Source organism: Cucurbita pepo, chromosome 1, assembly GCF_057944985.1.
Source record: "Cucurbita pepo subsp. pepo isolate OVF chromosome 1, ASM5794498v1, whole genome shotgun sequence".
NCBI lineage: Eukaryota > Viridiplantae > Streptophyta > Magnoliopsida > Cucurbitales > Cucurbitaceae > Cucurbita > Cucurbita pepo.
The window spans coordinates 3,199,856-3,222,849 of record NC_141798.1 but is presented as its reverse complement, the minus strand read 5'-3'; the positions used below and the strand labels follow the sequence as shown (position 1 = coordinate 3,222,849).

General features: G+C 36.2%; 4 protein-coding genes across 6 annotated transcripts; 1 reads left to right on the top strand and 3 right to left on the bottom strand.

Moving 5' to 3' along the window:
- Positions 1 to 1,591: 1,591 nt before the first annotated feature.
- On the bottom strand, positions 1,592 to 10,756 carry LOC111789175 (uncharacterized). Of its 2 annotated transcripts, none has more exons than XM_023669840.2 (16): positions 10,547 to 10,756; positions 9,480 to 9,560; positions 9,185 to 9,292; positions 8,926 to 9,040; positions 7,132 to 7,817; positions 6,875 to 7,006; positions 6,391 to 6,480; positions 6,173 to 6,320; positions 4,941 to 5,264; positions 4,600 to 4,664; positions 3,487 to 3,655; positions 3,204 to 3,308; positions 3,021 to 3,122; positions 2,752 to 2,925; positions 2,146 to 2,277; positions 1,592 to 2,018 (listed from the first exon to the last, which is right to left on the bottom strand). In XM_023669840.2, exons 2-16 carry the CDS (start codon positions 9,491 to 9,493, stop codon positions 1,851 to 1,853), a joined length of 2,532 nt encoding a protein of 843 aa, XP_023525608.2. In that variant the 5' UTR covers positions 9,494 to 9,560; positions 10,547 to 10,756; the 3' UTR covers positions 1,592 to 1,850. The 2 variants fall into 2 exon arrangements, with proteins under 2 accessions (XP_023525608.2, XP_023525617.2); XM_023669849.2 differs by having other exon boundaries at positions 6,173 to 6,296; positions 10,547 to 10,755.
- Positions 10,757 to 12,261: 1,505 nt separating this feature from the next.
- Positions 12,262 to 13,350, top strand: LOC147793777 (uncharacterized). The gene has a single exon (XM_087123643.1). The coding sequence runs from the start codon at positions 12,385 to 12,387 to the stop codon at positions 13,255 to 13,257; it is 873 nt and encodes a 290-aa protein (XP_086979769.1). The 5' UTR covers positions 12,262 to 12,384; the 3' UTR covers positions 13,258 to 13,350.
- Positions 13,351 to 14,257: 907 nt separating this feature from the next.
- LOC111789166 (6-phosphogluconate dehydrogenase, decarboxylating 3, chloroplastic) lies at positions 14,258 to 16,243 on the bottom strand. Its single transcript, XM_023669830.2, has one exon. The coding sequence runs from the start codon at positions 16,107 to 16,109 to the stop codon at positions 14,622 to 14,624; it is 1,488 nt and encodes a 495-aa protein (XP_023525598.2). The 5' UTR covers positions 16,110 to 16,243; the 3' UTR covers positions 14,258 to 14,621.
- Positions 16,244 to 16,773: 530 nt separating this feature from the next.
- On the bottom strand, positions 16,774 to 22,919 carry LOC111802748 (Translation initiation factor 2, small GTP-binding protein). 2 transcript variants are annotated; one of them, XM_023687235.2, is made up of 8 exons: positions 22,687 to 22,919; positions 22,355 to 22,532; positions 20,863 to 20,983; positions 20,688 to 20,757; positions 20,097 to 20,436; positions 18,164 to 19,204; positions 17,599 to 17,748; positions 16,774 to 17,499 (listed from the first exon to the last, which is right to left on the bottom strand). In XM_023687235.2, the coding sequence occupies exons 2-8, from the start codon at positions 22,412 to 22,414 to the stop codon at positions 17,065 to 17,067; spliced, it is 2,217 nt and encodes a 738-aa protein (XP_023543003.1). In that variant the 5' UTR covers positions 22,415 to 22,532; positions 22,687 to 22,919; the 3' UTR covers positions 16,774 to 17,064. The 2 variants fall into 2 exon arrangements, with proteins under 2 accessions (XP_023543003.1, XP_086973860.1); XM_087117734.1 differs by having other exon boundaries at positions 20,688 to 20,739.
- Between the last annotated feature and the right edge of the window lie 75 nt (positions 22,920 to 22,994).

Below are 22,994 nucleotides of genomic sequence, written 5' to 3'. Positions count from 1 at the left end.
CTAGCTCTGATACCATTTGTAACAACTCAAGTCCACTGCTAGCAGATATTGTCCTCTTTGGGTTTTCCCTTTCAGGCTTCTTCTCAAGGTTTTTAAAACGTGTCTGCTAGGTGAGATCTCACGTATCGAAGATTACAAAAGAATGTCAGAATTGTTAAACGTTATGAGCCACTCGATAAAAAAAATAAAATAAAATAAAAAACTATAATTTCTTTATATCAATTCTATTGGTAATTAATAAAGTATACAGTGAGCTGATGTAGCTGGAAATTTGATATTGCAAGTTATTTGTCCACGTGTTTGGTGAAGAATCTAATTGAAATTAAACTCTTCTTTTTCAATAAAGAAAAGGCATTGAATCCATTCTCTACTAATTGTTGTTCTTGATGTTCAACCAAGTATACGAAATCAACATAATGGATCTCAATAGTAGCTTGTCGATGAAATTTCATATCAACATGTGTCGCGTCATATGCTTACTAGCTGAATCTTGTAACGAAACAAAAGTTAGTAACACTATTTCATGCACTATATATATTATAAGGTTGGTGAAATTAGAATCATTATGCTATTTCCTCCACTATATATGGATTATATATGCTTACATTTCTTCCATGCACTATCACCAAGTGCTAGTAGATATCAGAAGCATAGTCTTGAGTATCATAATTATACATCCTTTTGCTACCCATTTTGTGAAATACTGACCCCATATTTTATACATAAAAGTGGTTTAAAACGAGCCTCATAATTATATTAGTGGAAGGATAAGTTAACAACCCTTAAAATTACTATTCAATATTCTCAATAATAGTGGTTTAAAATTCAACCCCTTTTAGCATTATCATCATGATGCTTAATTCTTAAAAAGTGTTTATTTTAAAGTATTTTTTCTAGAATAAATTGGAATCTAGCAAAAAAGAAAAAAATTATATGTGTTTGAGAAAAACATAGTTAAAGTTCTTTTTTAGAAAAATGCCAAATCTTTATCCTTTTCTTTTTGCCATATAATTGATTTATATTTTAGAATAAAAAGATGATTATTTCCTTTCAAATTCATTAGAATTAACCTAAATTCTGAACTCGAACCCAACCTTCAAATCAAATGTATGAACCTTTTGAATTTACACGGTATTTATTTAATTGATATGGAATGAAAATAGACCTCCAATATTGTTTAATACACTAATTAATTCTTTGTATTTCAAATATGTATTTATTGGAAAAATACAATATGGGGTCCACATGATCTTTGTTATTATTATTAATCTTTTTATTATTATTTTGTTGAAGACTAAAGCTATCAGCTAAAGCCACAAAGGTGGTGATTTGGGATCATATCACAAAATTTTACAACACCAACTCGCTTCACCTTATGATTCTCAGAATCTACTTCAATTATAGAGCCAAATCAACATTCGTATTCAAACTTGGATGATAATAGAGTTGTTGTTCTAGAAGAAGAAAATCGGCACAAGAACACGCTGACAAGTTCATAAATATGTCTATGAAGTTTTGAAAAATCCAAACATCCTCGGTTAAGAGCCACAAAATTCAAATTTATTACACTTACATTACTAAACTCATAATCTGATGAAAGAAAAGAAAATGAATATTGAAGGTAGAATGACAAGATTGTTATACAAATCAAATGAACTGTTATACAAAGGACAACAGAGGAAAATGCTACACTAATTCCTATGATAAACAGTACAAAACTGTGGGAAGCAGCTCTTCATAATAGATCAAAAGGGGACTGGAAGACGAGATATGGTACAAACTAACAAGCAAAAAAAAAACAAAATTGATGATCATGTAATCTTCTAAACTACCATGCACCTTAAATATGGTTAATCAGTCCTTAAAAACTTCTTACTGTCTTCTTCAAAGTCATCCACCTGCTTCCTCTTCTTGGACAAAACTGGATTTTGAGACTTATCGTGATCGTTGCTGAACTGAGCAGCTGTTCGGGCCCTCAATTCTTCCAAGGTCTCGCCTTCCTTTGCTCTCTCTAAAACCTGTTTGTTGCATTAGAAAACTCGTAAGAAATGCATCGTGGTTTGGAGTTTACACTATGCAGCAACTGAAGCACCACATGAAGTAAAAAGTAAAGCGGTTGATTCACGAGGTGAGTTCAAGACTTACAAGATGCCGACCATACAAGTGGGTGTTTGAAAGTGCCTGAAATGCATTTTGCGCCTCCTGCTTTGTAACATACTCCACAAATGCAAAGCCTCTATGTTTTCCAAACTTCATTGGCAGTCTTAAGCTCTTAATCTGAAAAAAAAAAGGCAAATATTAACAAAAACAAAGTGATAACCATATAGTTCAATGAAAGAAGAGGTATCAAATCTTTGTAAATAACCAACTAGAGGTACAAAATTCTTTTTCATGAACAAAAATGTCCGTAGATATTTAGATTGATCTGGGATTACTTTAACGTTGAAAAGTGTTCTTAGTTTGTTAAAAGCACTTGTCACCGCCTCAAAAGCTGTGCAAAACTCACGAGAGGATTATCAGTGCTTTATATGAAAAACTGTGTTCAGAACCAATGGATGAAGGTGCAACAATACGAAGGTTTGTACGGATATTATTGTGCTTATGGTGTGTGGTTCATGGTTTATGAAAACATCTTCAATTGCAATAATGAAACCCAAATTAGTGAAAATATGTTTTCAAGTTGAATGAGACAGATCCCAACATGAAAATAACAGAGGCAGCCGCAGCTAATCAACAAAGATAAGCAATCACCTGTCCGTAGGGACTGAACAGCTGTCTTAGATCTTTCCCTGTAGCCTCAAAGGCCACATTTCTTACAAGTATTTTAGTCGAACTCTTTTCCTTATCTACTTTTCTTTGCCCTTGATCATCCTTCTTGACATGACACATTTGCAAGATGAGGGCATGGCTATCCAAAACAGTTCCCTGATACAAAGAAAAAAAATTAAGCAATCTAATTTATGCCTAAACTGATATGCAATGTAAATAAAAATAAAAATTTGCCTTGAAAGCGCAATCACCTGCAAGTTACTGCAGACCCTTGTGGCAGTCTCCACCGAATCAAATTCCAAAAATCCAAAACCCATCGAGACATGCTGTCCTTTTTTTATATGCTTCTTTACCTGGCAGTCAAGAAATAAAGCTAAAAAACTTTGAACTTCTTGAGATCAACAAAATAAACTGCTGAGATCATAATATTTTACCTTGGCACTCAATATTCTTCCCTCTTTCATGTTTTCACTAAAATGCTTTCTCAAACTTTCATCAGTCGTTTTAAAGTTGAGGTTCTTGACAAAAAGAGATCGCGACTGAAGAAAATAGAACAAAAGGCAAGTAAATAGATTGGATAGGCAAGATAACTAAGCTCCCATGTTTTAAAAATATTAAAGAAAATATATGAATGCTACATGCAAGATACAAAACTAGTTGATGATCGGCTATGTACTGCTCCACTGGATAACTATTACAAAGACTCAGAAAACAAACCTCAACCCTGTCAGGGTCAAAATCAACATCTGATATTCCTTCCACTGCCTGCTCTAATATCACCCTCCTAGCATCACCTTCACCAACTTTCTCGTCCTTGACATTGCCTGGCGTTGGATTGTGACTAAGAATGTTGTCAGGAGCCCATTCCAAATATAATGGAGCATCCCTAATATAATGTCAAAAAGAAAGAACTGTTACTTCCACGGGGGAAAACCCAACTATTATTTTTTAGTTCAAAAACACGTGGGGTAGAGATTTAAGGTTAGAATAAAATGTCTTCACACGCTCAAGTAGCAAAAATATCCCTCACTATTAGAAAGGGTGGACATGCTCACATCACCAATAAGAGAAGTAAGACTATACTATCAAATTATAGGTAAAATTACAATTTCAGTTCATATGGTTTGGAGAAAGTTAGAATTCATATGGTTTGGAGAAAGTTAGAAACTAGTCCCTTTAGTTTTAAATGTTAGAACTAGTTCCTATGGTTTGATAAAAGCCTCCTAAAGTCCCTACTGGTATATAGAAAAATAATGGATATCATAGCACTCCTAAAGTCCCTACCGGTATATAGATTTCCCTTTTAAACTACCTTATGCTTAAGAGTCTAGTATTAGATATAGATAGAATCTGGTAGTTCTTTCTTATTTTCTTATAATTATACTTTAATCAAGGTTTTATCTAACCATAAGAACGAAATTCTAACCTTTAAAACCATAGAGACTAAATTCTAATTTTTTCTAAATCATAAGGACCAAATTTGCAATTTAACCTAAATATTAAAATAATTTGAAAACCTTAAAGCAAAACATTATCTTTCTAAGAGTGAAGGCAAAGAATAAAGGCAGCACTGCACGGTGGACATATTTGCTCCAAACATGTTTGATTAGAGAGTTACAAAATTAGAATCTCTAATCTCCATTGTTTGATTCCCAAGGAAAGAAATTTGTTATGTAACTTCGTTAGATGCGATATTAAGTTGTTCTTAGCTAGATGTAACATAATATTCTTTAAACTATGATGTCTGCATGGTAAAATACAACTCATTAAACATATACCAGAAAGTACTACAGATGTTCTCAGACATATAATGAAAGAGAATGAGCTTACTTGTAACGTTTGTATGCCAAACCTTTAAAGGCAGCGCGAGCTACAGATGGCTCTAGAAAAATAACCTGTATCTCAAAATAAAAGCAGTCGAAGGTTAGAAGATAAAGGTGAAATTAAGTTACATGGTAAAGTTTTGAAAGATTTCATAGGCACCACCAATACTGAAAGGTGCTTTGATCAGTCTAGCTAATAAAAGACGACAATGAATAAATCATAATTGATAGCATAGATGAAATTGTTTATTTGTAAGATTAGTCTCATGTGTTATAGAGCAATCATTACGCCTAAGATATATTAACTTGTAATATATATTATATAGACAGAGAGAGAGCAACAATTACCAAAGCCAATATCTTTGTTGGTGGAAGGATGATTTTATCTAAACTCCCAAATTTCCCGAACATATTTGCAAGTTCTCCTTCAGAAGAACCATAAGGCAAGTTTTTCACAAGAAGAATATGATTGCTCCTTTTGTGTCCATCAGCTTTACCAGAAGCAAATTCCTCTAAAGATGCAACATTTACTCCAGCATTTGTGAGAGCATTCTTTGTCTCTGCAACTACTTGAGTTTCACCCAAAGCAACTCGTACAGCAAGGTCATCAGCTTCCCCGTCCAGTAATTCACCCTTACTAACACCATATTTTCTAGCAATATTTTCAACCACCTACAAAAGCCATCAAGGTGACTGACAATAAGCTCACAACTGAAATTTATTTTTTATAAAGACGGAGGTGGAAGGAAACATTCTTAACAGATTGTGAACAATCTTCAAGGTCATTTATGAGATTTTGGACAAGACCCGGGGATAGACAATCCATCTAGACTATAAAAGATCGCATATGGCAAGTGCCTGAACCTAGGAAATTATTCTCTCAAAATCTCATATTATGCTCAAACATATATTTCGTGCAATGTTATCATAGTAACAGTGTGTTTGGAATAGCTTTGGAAAGAAAAATACTTACATAAAAACACTTTTTTCTGCAAGTACCCTTAGAAAAATTACTAATTTAAAGTGGGTTTAGTAGTTTTTTTGAGTGATTTGAGTTTATCAAGAGTTCTTTTTTAAAATATATATATATATATATATATATATCTTAACAAATAAAAAGTATTTTAAAAAATGAACTAATTTAAAACCTATTTTTGATTAAACACTTCAGAAATAGAGCATTAAAAAATGACTTTAAGGTGATGGACTGATTATCCTCAAAATATATTCAGAATATGAAGTAAGAAAAAAAATAACATATTTGTACTAATAGTCACTTCTTGAATGTAATACAACCAAACAATTTTGTTCTTTAAAGCAATTCTTTAGGAATGTAAGATACAGAAACATTTTTGTTAAAAATAATTTAAGAAAAGAGTTTAAACTATAAAAAGTAATTCAAACACACCCTAAATCATCTTTCTACAATTCTTAGAAAATATGCCACATTATTTCACTCATACAATGGCTTTTTTACGGACAGCAAACCACTAGTCACCTTATGCATCTTGCACTTTTTCTCATAAGAAAATAATGATCCAAGCAAGTGGACAGAAGTAACAGACTAGGTTACGTCATACCGTATCAGGGCGCATGAATAAACTATTCCATGCTTTTGTATTGCCACTAGCTTCAGATGCTTTTCTCTCTTCCTCTCTTTTCTGCTTGAAGGATTTTGACCTTTGGCCCTCTAAAATATTTTCCCTGTAAAGTGAGCGACATTCACCACTAAATATATTTACTATAGCATTCAAAATTGTGCAATCCAGGCATAAAAAACATACACTGAAGAACTTACTCTGGTTTCTCGGATATTTTCCTTAGTTGAGCAGGCATGATGTGCAACAATCGCCCTTGGAAAATTGAATTATCCAATTCTTCAAGTGCCCTTCAGTTAAAATATAATTGAAAAATTTTCTTAATAGGCCCAATTTTTCAAGAATGTATAAGAAGTATCAGGCACAAAACCAAGCATACTCTTGTTCTTTATTTTGAAGTTAAAATCTGAAGTTCAAAAGAAAGCAAAAACAAAGAGAAAAATCACAACGAAATATTAGTAATTTCAATTTTCGATTTCCCCAAAAATTTCTAAATTCAACCAATCATGTAAGGCATGTCTTCATGAGGAGACCTAGCAGCACTTAGAAAGTTTAAGCATATTGAGATTAACTATATATCCCCGATTGGCCATTAAAGCCACAAGAAATACAATATGTCAGGACAAACAAATACAAATAGGAACAATGGAACTAGTAAAACAATTTCATTCACCAAACAAATACCTTTTTGCAGATTCTGGAACGGTGTAAAGGATATAAGCAATGCCTTTAGAACGCCTTGTATCTTTATCGACTACAAGATGTACCTCTGAGACAGTGCCATATCTTCGGAAGTGCTCTTCTAACTCTTCTTCGCTGATAAAAGTTCAAAAAATAACCAAAAAAATCTTCAATTGCAACAAATTGGTATGAATAAATTATAAATAAAAACGAAGAAATGGCACAGTTGAACAATTGTAGATTGCAGAAAGTATTGTTACGTTGCTGCATATGGCAGATTTCGAACAAAAAGTCGACCACTCTCCAGCATTTCATCCTTCTTATCTTCCAGAGTTGATGAAGATTTCTCCCGGTTGAGTATATCTGCATCACAATGATTGGAATGGCCCTCTTCTTTGGCTTTTGTTTTTAGTGGTAATTTGGAATCTACCATCGGAACGTCCCTTATCTCCAATTTTTTCTTTATAGACTCATCCTCGTCACTATTGTCAACATCACTAGCCTCTGAATCTGACCATGTTTTCTTCACCCTGCTTTTAAAATATTCCATATCCGAAATTTTATCATCATGAGCAGGGTTTTTATGCAGTGCAGTTTGCGTTTCCTCAGCTTTATCTCCATCAACATTCACCAACTCCATTCTTCTTCCACCCACCGTTTTCATTTTACTTGCTTTCTCCTTGCTTTTTCCATCTTCTGGAGCCGTCAAAGTGTCATTTGCCCACAATTTTGAATTAATCCGAGGTTGTGTCACTTGAAGAAACTCTTGGATTTTAGGGTCATCATCTTGAATACTCAATTTAAGGTTGTCTCCCTCTTTTTTAGATCCCAAAAGACTTATACTTTTGTCATCTTCTACTTCCGTCTTATCTTTAGTGCCCTTTTCTTCTTTAGAATGTTTACTCCATGGTCGGGGAATTTTTGGATCCCCAACTTTCCAAGCAATCTGGAAAGCGAAAATCAGGATCAGTCACAATCAAATCAACATATGTATCTTCACGGCCTAAGGATTTTACATTACATTTCTTCTCTACCTATGCACTCTAACAAATTATCACTACACAAGCAAAAAAATTCAACCAAATCAAAGACGATGATTCCAACTTAAGATCTCATGTACAGAATACTTAATCAAGGTACTTCGCAAAATGACCTGGCATTGCAATACAAATCAATCAAAGATATGAAACCTACCTTGTATCTCATTTTCTTTATGTTTTTTAATTGAAACTGAAATATACATCACAGAAGCTTAAGTACACAAGAGGAAAATAAAGTGCCCCCCAAGCCATCACAGAGCTCCAAAGGCAACCCAAAAGTCAAAACACAAAATAAGGTCCAAAAATTCCATGAAAACAAAAGTTCCTCTTCAAAGACTTTTATTTCTCTCCATCCAACAAATCGTAGTTTTTACCACATGTAATCCAAAAAATAAAAGTGGCATAGTCTCTCTTTAAACAGATGCCCACACAAAACCTAAATGACATTTTGTTTGCAATAATTGTCGAAACAGTTGTGCTGAATTTGATACATTCCCAAAGCATTGAAAGGCATTGAGAGGCAACAAAAACATCTTTACTTAAACCAACGGAACCATCAACAAACCTAAGGTATTTAAACTCTCATGATCCTGAAACCCTCTAGTTTTCCACTGTCCTCCTAAATTCTGCTAAGAGCATACCTTAATTACAACTATAACATTATAAATCCAACTAATAGTTAAACTTTTCCACATTTTCATTTGAGCGCTTGAAGCAAATGAATGAACAAACAGCCCCTTGTATATATAGTGGAAAATAGTATAATTAAATCCTTTGATTTCCAAAAAATATCACAATGTTTTGTTATGTTTTACTTTTAATAATTTTGTGCTTGGTTCTAATCATCAATCATTTGATGTTTCGGTACAGCACAGTTGGAGAGTAGAGTTCAAATTTCTATGGTGGAAAAAGTTCACGAACAGAATTTTCCCACAGCAAGAAAGAAAATATACAACACCAATAATGAAAAATACCAAAATAATAACTAAGCCAAAGCCAAAATATACTACAGACCTCACAAGCAATCCTGTGGGTGTTGAGAAAAGATTTGTTGAAGTATCGTATCGCTTCTTGAGCTTCATGTTCCGTGCGGAACCCAATGAAAGCAAATTGCCGGCTCTTCCCATCCCTTGAAAATAAAAAATGAAGAAGAAAATAGCATATTGTAACCAAAATATATGAAGCAAATTCATTCTTTTATCTCATAAGGATCAAAACGACACAACCAAAGGCAGAAACATTCAAACAATCAAGACAAGGGTATGAAAAATACTTGGTGCGCATGAGCTTAACATCTGTAATCTCTCCTTTCTCAGAGAACAAGGTACGAAGGCGATGATCATCTATGTGCTTAGGCAAATTCTTCACACAGATCCTAGACCTGTTATGCAGAAAATTCATAATCAAAATTCCTTTTGAAGACAAGAGTTTGCCATTCGTCATTTGCCATTTGCCAAAAGTAAGTTTAAAAGCCCTTATGTTGACCAGATCCTTCAAGAATTAAGACACAAAAACAAGCAAATACGAAGAAAAAATGAAGGAACTCCACAAAAAAGAAAAGCGCTCACGTGGTTTCAGTCATTGCAAAGTTGAGGCAACCAAATGAGACTTCCGAACACCCAAGTGAAACTTACAGGACTAGATGCAACCTGGACGAAAGCATAAGCAAAAAGTGTGAGTCAATAAATGCCCCACATAACACTAACAGGTAAAAGAAACACACAATGCAACCGGATTCACACATATTAATCCTTGATATTAAAAGAAGATATTAGACATCCAAATATTTGATGAAAATATTTCATCAATGTTTCAAGTATGGAACTTGTTGCCGAGAGACGAAGGAATTAAAGAACCGGTATTCAAATAAAGTATTGACACTTGCAGGAAATCAAGATGTGATAAAAAAATAATAATAATAACAATTAAAAAAAAAAACCATGAGCAGAGTTAGAGAAAAATACAGAAAACAGAAACAGGTCACAGATGGGATGTCTGAACGGTTATGCAACAAAACTTTCACCTTAAGGTTTATGTTTATTCGGTTTTTAAACTTTAAAATGTCTAATAGGTCCCTAAACTTTCAATTTTGTGTCCAACAAATACCTAAATTACAATATCTTTTGTAATAGGTCCGTGACATATTTGACGTTTTTTAAAAGTTATGGACCTACTAGACACCAAATTTAATATTTCTGAACATTATCGAAAACTCTTTTAACGAAGCACATGAACTAGATACCTAGCATGCAAGTTTAATTTCCATAAGTTCAAAGTAAAATTGATTATTGCATTCCATATAGGAGAGAATTTCAATGTTTTTAAGAAGAAATTAGTTTCATTGGCTTCTTCAACTATAATCTACAAATCTACAATACAAATATGGTTGAAGGTGATGGACCAATCAAAATAGCTTCGACAAGGTAAAAATTAAAAGAGAATTTGGTGACTGATTCTTGTCCAAATCAGAGCATCCAAACGCAAACCACGTCCAATTTGCGTTTATTTCGCTGCTAATCGACTATTGGTTTTTTTTAAAAGAAAAATCAAACAAGCTCTCCTTTGAATCATTAGAAAATCCTTAATTTGTGTTGTTCAAGTGAGAAAAAAGGCATAGATTGAGATGGGAGACTACCAGTAACAGAGTAGAAAATCAGTGCAAAACCGCAATGAGGGGACTGCAGAGGCGAAGAAGGACGACGGCGATGCTGAGCTGCTATGCTGAAACGGAGAAGTAGACGGCGTGAAGCACGTGAGAGGAAGATGAAGGGGATTTTCGCGCGGAACCGGAGAGAGGCGGCGGCGAGATGGTAGAAGCAGCCGGACGTGAGAATGAAAGGAAGATGGAAGGGCCTAGGGCTTCCTCATAAGTTCAAATGGGCCGACTTATTGGGCTATTGGTACGTAGATTTTTTTCCCCTTGCTAATTTATATTATTTTTTAATTGTTTTCTGAGTCGATTTACAATTTAATTATTAACAGTAATTTAAAATAATGAATAATGGTTTATAAAAGTGTAATTAAATATTTAAAATAATGAAAATTTAAAAAGTATTATAATAATTTAGTATAATTAAATTATTAATGATTAGTTTGAAATATTAAAATAATAATATATTATTATTTTAAAACTATAATAATTCCATTAAAGAGAAGTCGTGTGAGCTGCCAAGTAGGTTCGTATTGTCTTGCTTGTTCGAAATCATTATTATTTCAAACTAGCTAAAAATTACATTTATTTTTATTTTTTTAATCATAAAGTTAGATTAATTTACATAATCCACAAGGTATAGGTAACATAAGATACCTTTTTATAGGAATCATTATTATGAATGATGAAATGGAAGAAGAAGGGAAGCAAAGTATACTATTTTTTAATGTCAATATTCCTTCAATTTAGGAGAGTAATCAATGCTGGTCGTTGATTTCTTTTTTGAAAATAATGCTTCTTGCTCATAACGCTAGGGACATATCTTATCTTTTCGTCCTTAATTTCTTGGCTAAATAATTATAGAATATCTTTACGTGTTCATTTTATTTTGTAAATTATGATTTTGCATTCAGAATATAGTTTCAAAAGAATTGTCAATGGTTCAATATTAAAAAAATGAAAAAAAAAAATCAATAAGTAACTTCATTTTTTTAAAATATGATATCAATGTTCATACGGTAATTTAGTCTAAAAATTAGTATTTGAAGGATGACGTGTAGCATATATTGGAGCATAATAGAAAAAAAATGAAACATTTAATATGATGGAGTTTAAACCCAGCAACTTGGTCACCTAAAATATGAAGTAAATGGTTGTGGAATCTCACAATCTATCATAGGGAGAAGTTTCCACATTTAGGTCATAATCCACCCTCTTGGGAGCCAGTGTTCTCGTTAGCACAATGCTCGATGTCTGGTTCTGATACCATTTTGTTCTTAAAAGCGTTTAAGAAAAGAACCTAATAAGAATAGGGTTGTAATGATATTGATGTTGCATATAATTTTCCAGTTTCAAAAGAGTAAACTTACACACCCAAGTTTTGCTTGTTTAAGAACTGATTAAGAAATCAAACCAAGCCCATTATGAGTGATAAAACATTACAAGCAATACTCAGGTACCTTAGAAGCAACAGAACTTTATCCAAGTGTTGTGAATAATTTACCCTTCCCTTTACACCAGAAGCTTATTGCTTTATAAAGTTAGAGAAATCAAAGGTAACCCACCCCCAAAGTTCTCTACTTTTTTCAAAGTAAAAAGAAAAAAAAAGAAAATCCAAAGTGACCCTTTGATCCATAATTCCAGCTTCCTGTTGTCCCCTTTTGGGGTCCCATTTCTTGAGCATGCTTGCTCTCCTACAAGCACAAATCATCCATTCACAAAGACATGAAATTTCTAAAGATACCCACCAAGATAAAGTCATAGCTAGTTTAGCTAACAGAATTGAAGTTCTCAAAGCACCCTGGAAATTTGCTTACCTCAACATGAAATGGAACTTCATCTTCCTGGTTATCTCTTTCACTTTCTGCCCATTTGTTTACACTTTGCAGGGCAATGAGTCTATCTCTATGGATGCATTTCTTCAAGAAACTGCCTTCAAGACGTTGGTTCGTCGCAGGCCATATACGGGCGCCTTGTACCGAGCTAGCCTCCCGGCGAATCTCTCTGGTATGGAGGTCTCGGTTGTCAGGCTAAGGAGCCGGAGGCTGTGGGAGAAAGGAGCTAATTTCAGTCACATTGGCATTCCATCAAACACCTTGCCGGTGCCCCACGTTAGAAGAATGGTAATTGTGTACCAAGACTTCGGCAATTTGTCTTCTTCCTACTTCGAAATTCCAGGCTTCTCACTCCAAACTCCAGTAGTTGGATTCATGGTTTTCAATGCCACATCAAATATAGAAACGAAAAACATCACAAAACTGAGCATCAACACAATGGAAAATCCAGTAGAAATCCACTTCCCAGACGTGAAATTACCTTCAGGCAAATCGTCGAACACAAGGTGTGCAGAGTTTGATGAAAATGGTAGGTTTCATCTGACCCAAATGGGCTCCTCCCTCAACGTTTGTTACTCGAAAAAACAGGGCTATTTTGCAGTGGTTTCGAAGTTGAAGAGGAAGAAGAAGACGTGGTATTTGTGGGTGATTGGGTTTGTTTTGGGCGCTGGTGGGGTGGTGGTGGGTGGTTATGCGGCCATGGTTTCGATCAGAGCTTTGAAGACGAAGAAGATTCAGATAATGGAGAAACAAGCTGATGAAGATTTGGTTCTACAGAGTAGATGGGTTGGCAACAGCAAAATGCCAAGTGCCGCTGTGACAAGAACAATGCCGGTTCTTGAGAATTCAAGTTTTCCATAGCCTTAATTTCATTCACTTTCTAACTTTTCGCTTCATTTTCTTTTTGGCTTCTGAAATCTCTCTCTTTCCTCAGCTTTAATTACTTATAATGTAACTTTGTAACTTCGTTGTTGTATTAAAATCAAATTTCAATTCAAACATATATTATATGTTATATTATATGGTCTTAGATATAAGTTTGAATTACCTTCTTTTGCTTCCTATCTATGAATTTCTTTTAAAGTAACCATTTTTAATATCTCAACTTTAATATAAATAAATAATTTAGTCTATATATTTTTAATTTGATAACAATTTAGACCCTATTTTTAAAAATTCTATCAAAATTAAATGTTGTTTTTTATCATTTAACAAAAAAAAAAAAAAAATTATATCTTACCCATATAATTAGTCCTAAAAACTTTGAGAGGAGCTCAAAAGGGAAATCTCAAAGAGGATAATATCTACCAGATAAGCTTAGGCTTTTATAAATTGTATCATAGCCAGACACCGCCTGGTGTACTAACGAGAACGCTGGCCCCTATAGGGATGAATTGTGAGATCCCACATCAGTTGGGGAGGAGAACTAATCATTCCTCACAAGCGTGTGAAAACTTCTCTCCAACCGACGCGTTTTAAAATCTTGAGGAGAAACCCGGAAGGAAAAGACCAATGGTTACTTTTATGAAAATTCAAATAAGTCTTCGGATGCACAAGATTTTATAATTTCGAGTGGGGGAGTTTTGCAAGATGAGCAGATGAATTTAATGGGTTAATTTGAGTGTGGAGTTTATAAGCAATTTGGTAAACTAAAGATTAAGGAAGCTAAAGTAGTGAGAATAAAAATGACAGAAGAGACCATGTTGATTCACACATTGTGAAGTGCCTCTTATTAACTAAAAAATACCTTTGATTTTTTCTTGATGTTTGAAAAACTTGGGAAAAGGAACCTACAAAACCATTCCAAACACACTAATTCATCAAAGATCACCAAACTGAAATAATCAACAGACTCAAGCTCTAAATCAGAACTTATAATTATTCTCATTCCAGCTTCAAAGACTCGGATTAAACAAAAGGGAAATTCATCGTTATGAACTACAAAGAGATGTGAAAAGAACTCAAATGGCCATGCTTGCAGCTCCATCTTCTTCTTTTTTTCGTTTATTTTCCTCATTAGTTATTATTCATGGCAAGTACTTGAGGCCAGTAAAAAAATATCTACTATCTACTCCCTAAGAAGCATGGATGACTGTCTAGATTGTGATACAAACAAGAAAACAACTACAACAATTGAAAAGGCATGCAAAATCAAGTAGGAAATTTGCACACTATTGAAGCAGAGAAGGGAAACCAACCATATGGGAAGGCAGCATCACACAAGCTCAGTTGAGAATGCCAACACTAGCATCAGCCTTGCGAGCGAGCTTTGTCCACTCTGTGTGGAAGGAGCCTGGGCGATCCACCCGCTCGTATGTATGAGCCCCGAACAAGTCTCTCTGTGCCTGCACAAGATTGGCAGGCAGCCTAGCGCGCCTGTATGTGTCAAAATAGGCGAGGCTAGCGCACATCCCTGGCGTACTGATCCCTGCCGATATCGCCAACCCGACCACCCTCCTCCAAGCAGCCTGCCTCTGCACCATCTCTCTGGCAAACTCAGGATCCACCAGCAAGCTTGCAAGGTTGGGATTGCGCTGATATGCCTTCTTGATCCTGTCCAAGAACACAGCTCTTATGATGCATCCACCTTTCCAAATCCTTGCCAACTCTCCCAAATTCAAGTTCCATCCCTTCTCCATGCTCTTGGCCCTCAGCAAGTTCATCCCCTGAGCATAGCTGCAAATCTTGGAGGCATACAAAGCCTGTCTGACATCTTCAATCAACTTCTTCTTATCAATCCCACTCCTCACTGACCCCACGCCATCATTCAATCCTGCTTCTTTCAACGCCTCAGCTGCACTTTCCCTCTCCTCCTTCAATCCACTCAAGTATCTACAATCCAAAGACGCTGCAATTGTCGGCGCCGCAATAGAAAGCTCAGCAGCTTGCTGCACAGTCCATTTCCCAGTTCCTTTCATCCCAGTCTTGTCCAAAATCTTATCAACCAATTCCCCATCACCATGGTCATCCTTAACCTTAAAGATATCTGCTGATATCTCAATTAGAAAGCTCTCCAGCTCCCCCCTGTTCCACTCAGAGAAAATGTCAGCCAATTCAGAATTGGACAACCCACCAACGTGCTTTAAAACGTCGTAGGCCTCCGAAATCAGCTGCATATCACCATATTCGATACCATTATGCACCATCTTAACAAAATTACCCGAACCCCCTTCACCTATATAAGTGACGCAAGGACCATCATCGACTTGAGCAGCCACCTTCTTCAGAATATCCTCAACATTAGAATAAGCCTCAAAAGACCCTCCAGGCATTAACGAAGGGCCATTACGAGCACCATCTTCGCCGCCAGAAACCCCCATCCCCAGATATAAAATCCCCCGCTCAGAAGCCTGCGCAATCCGACGCTCAGTATTCTCATACCACTCATTGCCACCATCAATGATAGCATCACCAGGCTCCAAGTGGTCAGACAAAGCCGCAATGGTCTGATCGACGGGCAAGCCAGCTTTAACGAGGATGATAACCGATCTAGGGCGCTGAATAGAAAGAACAAAATCGCGAGGATTGTACTGACCAAAAAGAGGAAGATTACCTTCATTGTGAGCGCGATCTACAGTCTCGTCGACCTTGGAAGTGGTGCGATTGTAAACGGAAATGGGGACGCCCTTCTCAGCGATGTTGAGGGCAAGATTTTGTCCCATAACAGCCAAGCCAGCAAGGCCTATGCGAGAAATAGCTGCAGAAGCTTCCATGGCGACTGGGAAATAGAGAGAAGAGACTGTAGAAAGAGACGGAGTCGTCGAGGTCAGAAATGGAGGTCGCTGTGTCGACTGTCGATGAAGAGAAGGAAGAGGAAGGAGATGGATAAATAATTTCAATTAAACGCAAAAAGAAAAGAAAAAGTGTTTTTAATTTAATATTAAAATTATAAATTGGATGAAAAAGGCCAACAAAATATCGTGACGGACTCGTCGAGGCAGTGAAAGGTCGCTGATACCCTGATTTAAATATAAATATTTATTATTATTATCATTATTATTATTTTGGAAAATTTAAAATTTAAAATTAAAAAAAAAAAAAAAAAAAAAGAAAAACCCTCAAACCCCTTGTTAATCCTTAAGGTTTAGATTCCTAATTGATGTATGAATGTAATAAATAAATACATATATATATATATATATAGAAATACAACTCATTTAAAAAAATACATATCATCAAATTCTAGTTACCATATATTATTCATATTTTATTATTTTAATTCAAGGAGAATTTGGATTTGGTAACCTAATAAGAAAGCAAATTGTAGATGGTCTCCCAGTTTGTCCTTTGAAGCCATCGAAGAATTAATTTAATTCACAGATCTAAGAACACAGCCATAGTTCAGGAAGAAAAGCATACTTAGTAGAACATTCATCATATGAAATGATAACTAAATAAAGTTTTCAAAAATGTTGTCACATCGACGTTATTAGTAGATCCTAAAATGTGTTTCCTTCTATTGCTTGGTACAATAATTATCGTATTATCTTCTTCCTCGATTCTACTACATATAATGAGTTATCTGTGTCACAACTCTCATGGAGTTTTTTCCACTCCCAAAATTTACTAACCTTGATTTTCAACATCCAAGGGATGAGTCTCTAAAATGCATCATGCAGCAGCCATAACAGATTCGAAAAGGGAGGGAGCTGCGAGCTGCGAGCTGCTTCAGCACTCGATTCTAACAGCACCGCTCTCGGATGAAATGAACTTCGGCTTCCTTACTACTTGCTTCAAGCACTGAACGACGTCTCCAATCTCGAAATTATCCCAGTCGTTTATCACGAGTCCACACTCATTTCCCTTCTTCACTGCATCGACGTCCTGTTTTTCCCGCTTAAGAGATGCACATGATCCTTCGAACAAGACTTCCCCGCTTCGTAGAAGCCTCATGGTTGACGATCTTGAGAAGCAACCGTCAATCACACGACATCCAGCAATTTTAACATCAGGTCCCTTTGACTTGCTCCTTCCTTTTAGCTCAAAAATGTTCAGCACCTCAGCCTCCCCAGCAATCTCTGTCTCGCAAGTCCCAGGTGCTTTGTCAACGATCAGATTCCCAATGTCTTCCAAGAGGTGATAAATTACACGATGTAGAATTATCTAAGCCATTAAAGAAAAACCAATTTTCATTGTTTCGTATGGTCTAGAAGATGGCAACGAACTTCATGGGGATATATGAGATTGAATAGCAGCAAATACCTGTATACCAGCTTGAGTAGCTGTCTGACTGAGAGAGCTTGGGGGATTCTTCACATTGAAACCTACTATATATGCACCACACGCTTGAGCTAAGTCCACATCAGACTGTGACACTGGGCCAACGCCAACATGGACAATATTTACAAAAACCTGGATTGAAATAAAAAAAACATGATGCACAACTGCTCAAGTACAGAGAAGATTGAGGAAAATGAGACAACCAACCATGTGTTAGATAGATAATCACTCTAATTTCTCTCAAGTAGCAGTTATTGGTTCCAGGTGGATTCGGACGATGTTGAAGTTAATGTCTAAAAGTAGGTCGCAAGTCAAAATAATATGCAGTTACGTAAAGTAATAATTAATAAATCAAACTGGTCGTCAAAGATACTATTTTAGCATTTAGCGATCACAATGAATGGATAAAGAATTAAAAAATAGCAAACTTCAGTACGTTGGATAAACCAGATAAAGTACTATTTGAACAAGAAACGAGAGCTCATGGTTAAGGTTTCAGACGGCAAATGAAAGCAAAAATTGTGGGTGGGTGGGGTGGGGGGAGTACCTGAGGACTGTTTAAACTCTTCAATGCATCCGTAACTGCTTGCACAGTACCCTGAACATCAGCTTTTACTATTATTGGTAATTCAACCCTCTCAATTACCTCTTCCTCAGATTGTTCTTCAGCATCAGACTTCCCCTCGTTCAGTTTCTTCAGCCTATCAATCTCAAATTTCCTTTTCCTTCCTGCACTGAGCATTCGTGCACGCTCCTCAGACTCTACAACAATAATGTCATCACCTGCCATAGGAAGCCCCTTTAATCCTTCAATCTCAACAGGCATTGCAGGCCCTGCTCGGTCTGTCAATTTCCCCAAAATATCCCTAATAGCCCTTATTCTGCCCCACTCACAGCCCACAACCACATACTGACCACTTTCTAAGGTCCCTGCCTTCACTATTGTAGTAGCCAAAGGACCTCGACCTTTGTCAAGCCTTGCCTCCACTACATATGCTTGAGCTGGTCCGTCAATACGAGCTTTCAAATCCATCATTTCAGCCTGGAGTAACAATGCTTCCTCCAAGCTGTCTAACCCTGTTTTCTTCAATGCTGACACACAAACAACTTGAACATCTCCTCCCATCTCCTCAAGCAACAAACCCTCTGAGGCAAGCTGTAGTTTGACTCTCTCTGGATCAGCAGCAGGCTTGTCACATTTATTAATAGCAAGCACGATAGGCACATTTGCTGATTTAGCATGTGCCATAGCTTCCAGAGTTTGAGGCATCACCCCATCATCAGCAGCCACGACCAGGACAACTATATCAGTAACTGCTGCACCTCTTGCTCGCATAGCACTAAATGCAGCATGACCTGGGGTGTCAAGGAAAGTGATTGAAGCACCTGAAGGCATGCTCACAACAAACGCACCCAGGTGCTGAGTTATACCCCCAGCTTCTCTAGCTGCCACTGATGTCTGGCGTAGTGCATCTAAAAGAGAAGTTTTTCCATGATCAACATGACCCATAACTGTCACAACTGCAGGTCGAGGTAGAATTTCAGAACCTTCACTAGAGTGTAATCTCTTAATGTTCACTCCAACTTCCTGAAAGAATGAAATAATAAGTAAACACTACTACTGAATAAGCTGCCTAGTTGGTAATCACACTAGCAATTCATCGTCCTTCATTTGCTTGACAATGAAGAGTAACCACAGTATGTATGAAATATTAAAGATCTACTATAGGTATTGTAAATTAAGCCGTTATAATATAAACTTAATTGGTTTACGATGATTGGTCTTTTGTGCATTAGTTAGTGAGTACACCACAATCAAATTAGTACTTTTCACAAATTTTGTGACAAAATCTTCATATACATAAATTTCTTATTTTCTTAATATTTTGATTTTTGTTGATAATCTTTTAAGCCTTCAATCCATCTTATTCCCGATTGCATGATCTTGATTTGAGTCAGAAAATCGTGTTTGTATCAGAACACTTGAAATCGATAACCAATACAGAAACTTTGAACCATGACCTAATTACACCACAAACAGGTGGAGATTGGCCTAACTGCCTGAGAGATAATTGTTAATTACACAAGTGCCCCACATCATACACCATGATAATTTTGTTTGAACAGAAAAATTTTAAGGGAGGGGGGATCGAACACTGCATCTAAAGGAGGAAGAAAGAGTGCATGGCAATGCCTATACACCATAATAGACTTATGAGAAGAACCTTCTCCATAAAGTAATTACCTCATGCATTTATCTGGAATATACCCTATAAATGCTCATAAGAGTTTGAAATGCATTAGCCAGCGAAAATAGACAGAAATAACTGACCACGTAACCACAATGTATATAATTGAATAGAGATTCTTATTAATACTGGTTACTTATGCTTAAAAGTTCTTAACTAAGTTGTTTGACAGATGCTTAAGCTAATTGGATATTTCTAAGCATATGATAATTATCTATAAAGCAGACATACCATGGCAACCAGCTCTGCAATGTCAATGCTGAGCAGATCAAACTCTGAGTTAATCTTTTCACCAACATTTACGAGAATATCCTGCAATCTGGATATTGACTCGCCAGTACGTTTAGCAAGTTCGACAATTGTCATGCCATCGAATATCTCAATTGTTTTATCTGGAACAGATCTCATAGTGCTTTTTGGCTTTGGAGGAACATATGGAGCTTCAACTGGTGGCTGATTCCTGCCTTCCCTTTTTACAAACTTTTCTCTCTTTTGAGTCTTCAAACCAAATTCCTGATCATGTCCTCTCCTAGCCAATAATTCAGCACTTGAATGGAAGTACCTAAACAATCTTTTTGAAGGAAAAAAAAAATAAAGAAAGGAAGAACCATAAGATGCACTGCAAACCACCATCTTAAAATTCTTCCTTTAAGTGCATATGCACGAATCGGTCTAGGCATCTTCTCCCTATAACTAAATATTTCCTGGTGTAAAATTACATTGGTAACTTCACCAACTGTTAAGAAATTATAATAGCAGCAGCAAGTAGGTGATATTACTAGACAACCCAAAAGGAAATAGAGAATGAGATGATTGCATTACCGTCTTGGATGTTTAACTGTAGAAGCCATATAGTAATTGAACCCAAGACACGCTGAACCAATAGGGAATTCTGCAGTCAACATTTGAAATGGAAATGGTCACTTGAGCACAATTATCGGAACCAAATTCCAAAGCTTCATATGAAGGCAAAGAAATATTTTGTAAAAGGTGTTACCTAGTATACATCTTGATGAAGCAGGGATCAACTTAACAACCTCATCAGTAGTCACAAAATTTGGCAAGGAAATATGCCTTCGAGAACTGGTAAAAGTTCTTCGGAGACCAGCATACATTCCCTAAAAGAGAAAAAAGAAAATTTGGTGTAGTTCAGGTAAACAAGGAACAAGCACTTTAGAGTATGAGACTAGCTATATTTTCAATCAATCCAAAATTGATGAAATGAGCTACAAGGATCGAGGCTCTTTTCAGTCAGATTGGTTTCATACAATTCCAAAACTAGAAATATTTTCGGTGTTGGTCAGTTTTGGTAAAATGGTTTTGTTTGTGGGGTTGGGTAGATTATTTCTCTTTTGGATGGCTGATTTTTAATTAGGTTGTAAATTCTAAATTTTTCTTGGACCAAAAATAATTTGGCTATATTCACCCAGTTTTTCCAAGAACCAACCTGGTCACATCCTATCTTGTCAGTAACTGTAAATGCCGACACAGATGGATGGAGAATCAGAAGAGCATCGTGGGACAAGAGGACCAAAGTAGCCTTTGAGTTTTAAACAAGTGAAGGAGCCAATTCCTAAATGCATTGGAGGAGCCCTAGGTCTGACAAAATTCACACAATACGAAGGAATCGGTTGGATAATAGTTCAATGGTGTTTCCTAAATCAATATACCCTTCCTTCTCTGTCTATTTCGCTTGATTCAATTTTGGTGCCCTACTATTTCTTCCTCCATCTCAGTTGAAATTCTCTACAACTAGAACCAACCTTTCTTTTTCTCCTTTTTTGTTTCTTCTCTTTCAATGTCCAATCATCTCGTTCATGTTCATTGAAATTTGAGGTAGCCGCAGAGCTCCAAGTACACTATATACTCTTCCAATTCCTTGGTTATGTAGGGGACAAAAAATTTGGCATCCATTGAAGCCTTCTAACCAAGAAAAGAATGGACGATTCGGGTTAGCATGTTCTCACAAGTCGGTTGACAATGTTACTTAAGGTGGTGATTACGATTTGAGTCTCAATTTTGTTTGAAAATTTCCCAATCATAATTTTATACATGTTTGTTTCCATTTTTATTTATTCATGTGAGAAATTGTCATTTAAACTATTGGATGAACTCTGTGTTCAATTAAGTTCAGCCTAGACCGCAAATTTACTCAAAAAAATTCTATGAAGCTAGTCTCAATCATCGATTCATTGCTTTATGGTTGATGGCCTTAGCGTTCGATTCATATGGTGTGAATTTTGTTGGACCTAGGGCTCCTCCAATGCATGTAGGCATTGGATCCTTCACTATTTCAAAATTCAAGGGGTTCCTCTACTCTAGTCTCTTGTGCCCTATTTCCTCTGATTCTCCATATATCCCTGACAATTACAGTCACCGTGTTGTGTGTGTTTTGTTTTACTCCCTTTTATTTTGACCAAAGCAACCAACAGTTCAACATTGAGAATTCATGAAATCAATAAACAAAACAGCGGGGCAAAGATATGAACCTGAAGGGCAACTTTCGCAGCAATAGCAAGCTGGGCGTTGGAGAAGAGAGCAAAACCCATAGGCTTTTCACCTTTATAATCAACTTGCGAAGCTTCGAAAACAAGGAACCATCTGAGAAGATTCTGTAGCTCTCTCTTTTGCAGCTTCAGGAAGACCGGCTATAAATGTAGTTCAAACCTAAAGGAACACAACATTACAAATGGCCTCAGAGAGCATCGAATAGCAGAAAGAAACCATCAAATTTTTCCAGAAGATGATTGGTTAAGCAACTTCTAGCCGTATCATAACTGAGTGCTACAACTTAAGAAGATGAAGAGGGGAGAAAGAGTACCTCGTCGGAGGCTTGGCGGGCGAGATTGTGGATGAGGATCTGAGGATGATGGGGACGGTGAATAGGAGAAGTGTCGGTTGTGTTCTGATTACGGATTTGGAAGCTTCCAGGGCAAGGAGAATGGAGGAGACGAAAAGCACTGAACTTTGCTCCGGGAGAAGAATCGTGAAGAAAAGACGGCAACTCGGGAAGGCGAAGCTGTGGATTTGGAAGACAAAAACCCCAAAACAAAAACAAAAGTATAAATTAATTTTAAAAAATACATTTTTCACAAAAATAAATAAATAAATAAATAAGCTTTAACAAAA

Bases quoted from the DNA above. Each gene is read 5' to 3' on its own strand.
- LOC111789175 (XM_023669840.2), bottom strand. The intron at 2,926-3,020 runs GTGATTGCGCTT...TCTTTGTATCAG, and splicing joins GGGTCTGCAGTAACTTGCAG to GGAACTGTTTTGGATAGCCA. The intron at 2,019-2,145 runs GTAAGTCTTGAA...TGCAACAAACAG, and splicing joins ACTTGTATGGTCGGCATCTT to GTTTTAGAGAGAGCAAAGGA.
- LOC147793777 (XM_087123643.1), top strand. From the start codon at position 12,385: ATGAAATGGAACTTCATCTTCCTGGTTATCTCTTTCACTTTCTGCCCA.
- LOC111789166 (XM_023669830.2), bottom strand. From the start codon at position 16,109: ATGGAAGCTTCTGCAGCTATTTCTCGCATAGGCCTTGCTGGCTTGGCT.
- LOC111802748 (XM_023687235.2), bottom strand. From the start codon at position 22,414: ATGGGTTTTGCTCTCTTCTCCAACGCCCAGCTTGCTATTGCTGCGAAA. The intron at 20,758-20,862 runs GTAACACCTTTT...TGTTGACTGCAG, and splicing joins TTCATCAAGATGTATACTAG to AATTCCCTATTGGTTCAGCG. The intron at 17,749-18,163 runs GTACTCCCCCCA...ATTTCAATCCAG, and splicing joins AGAGTTTAAACAGTCCTCAG to GTTTTTGTAAATATTGTCCA.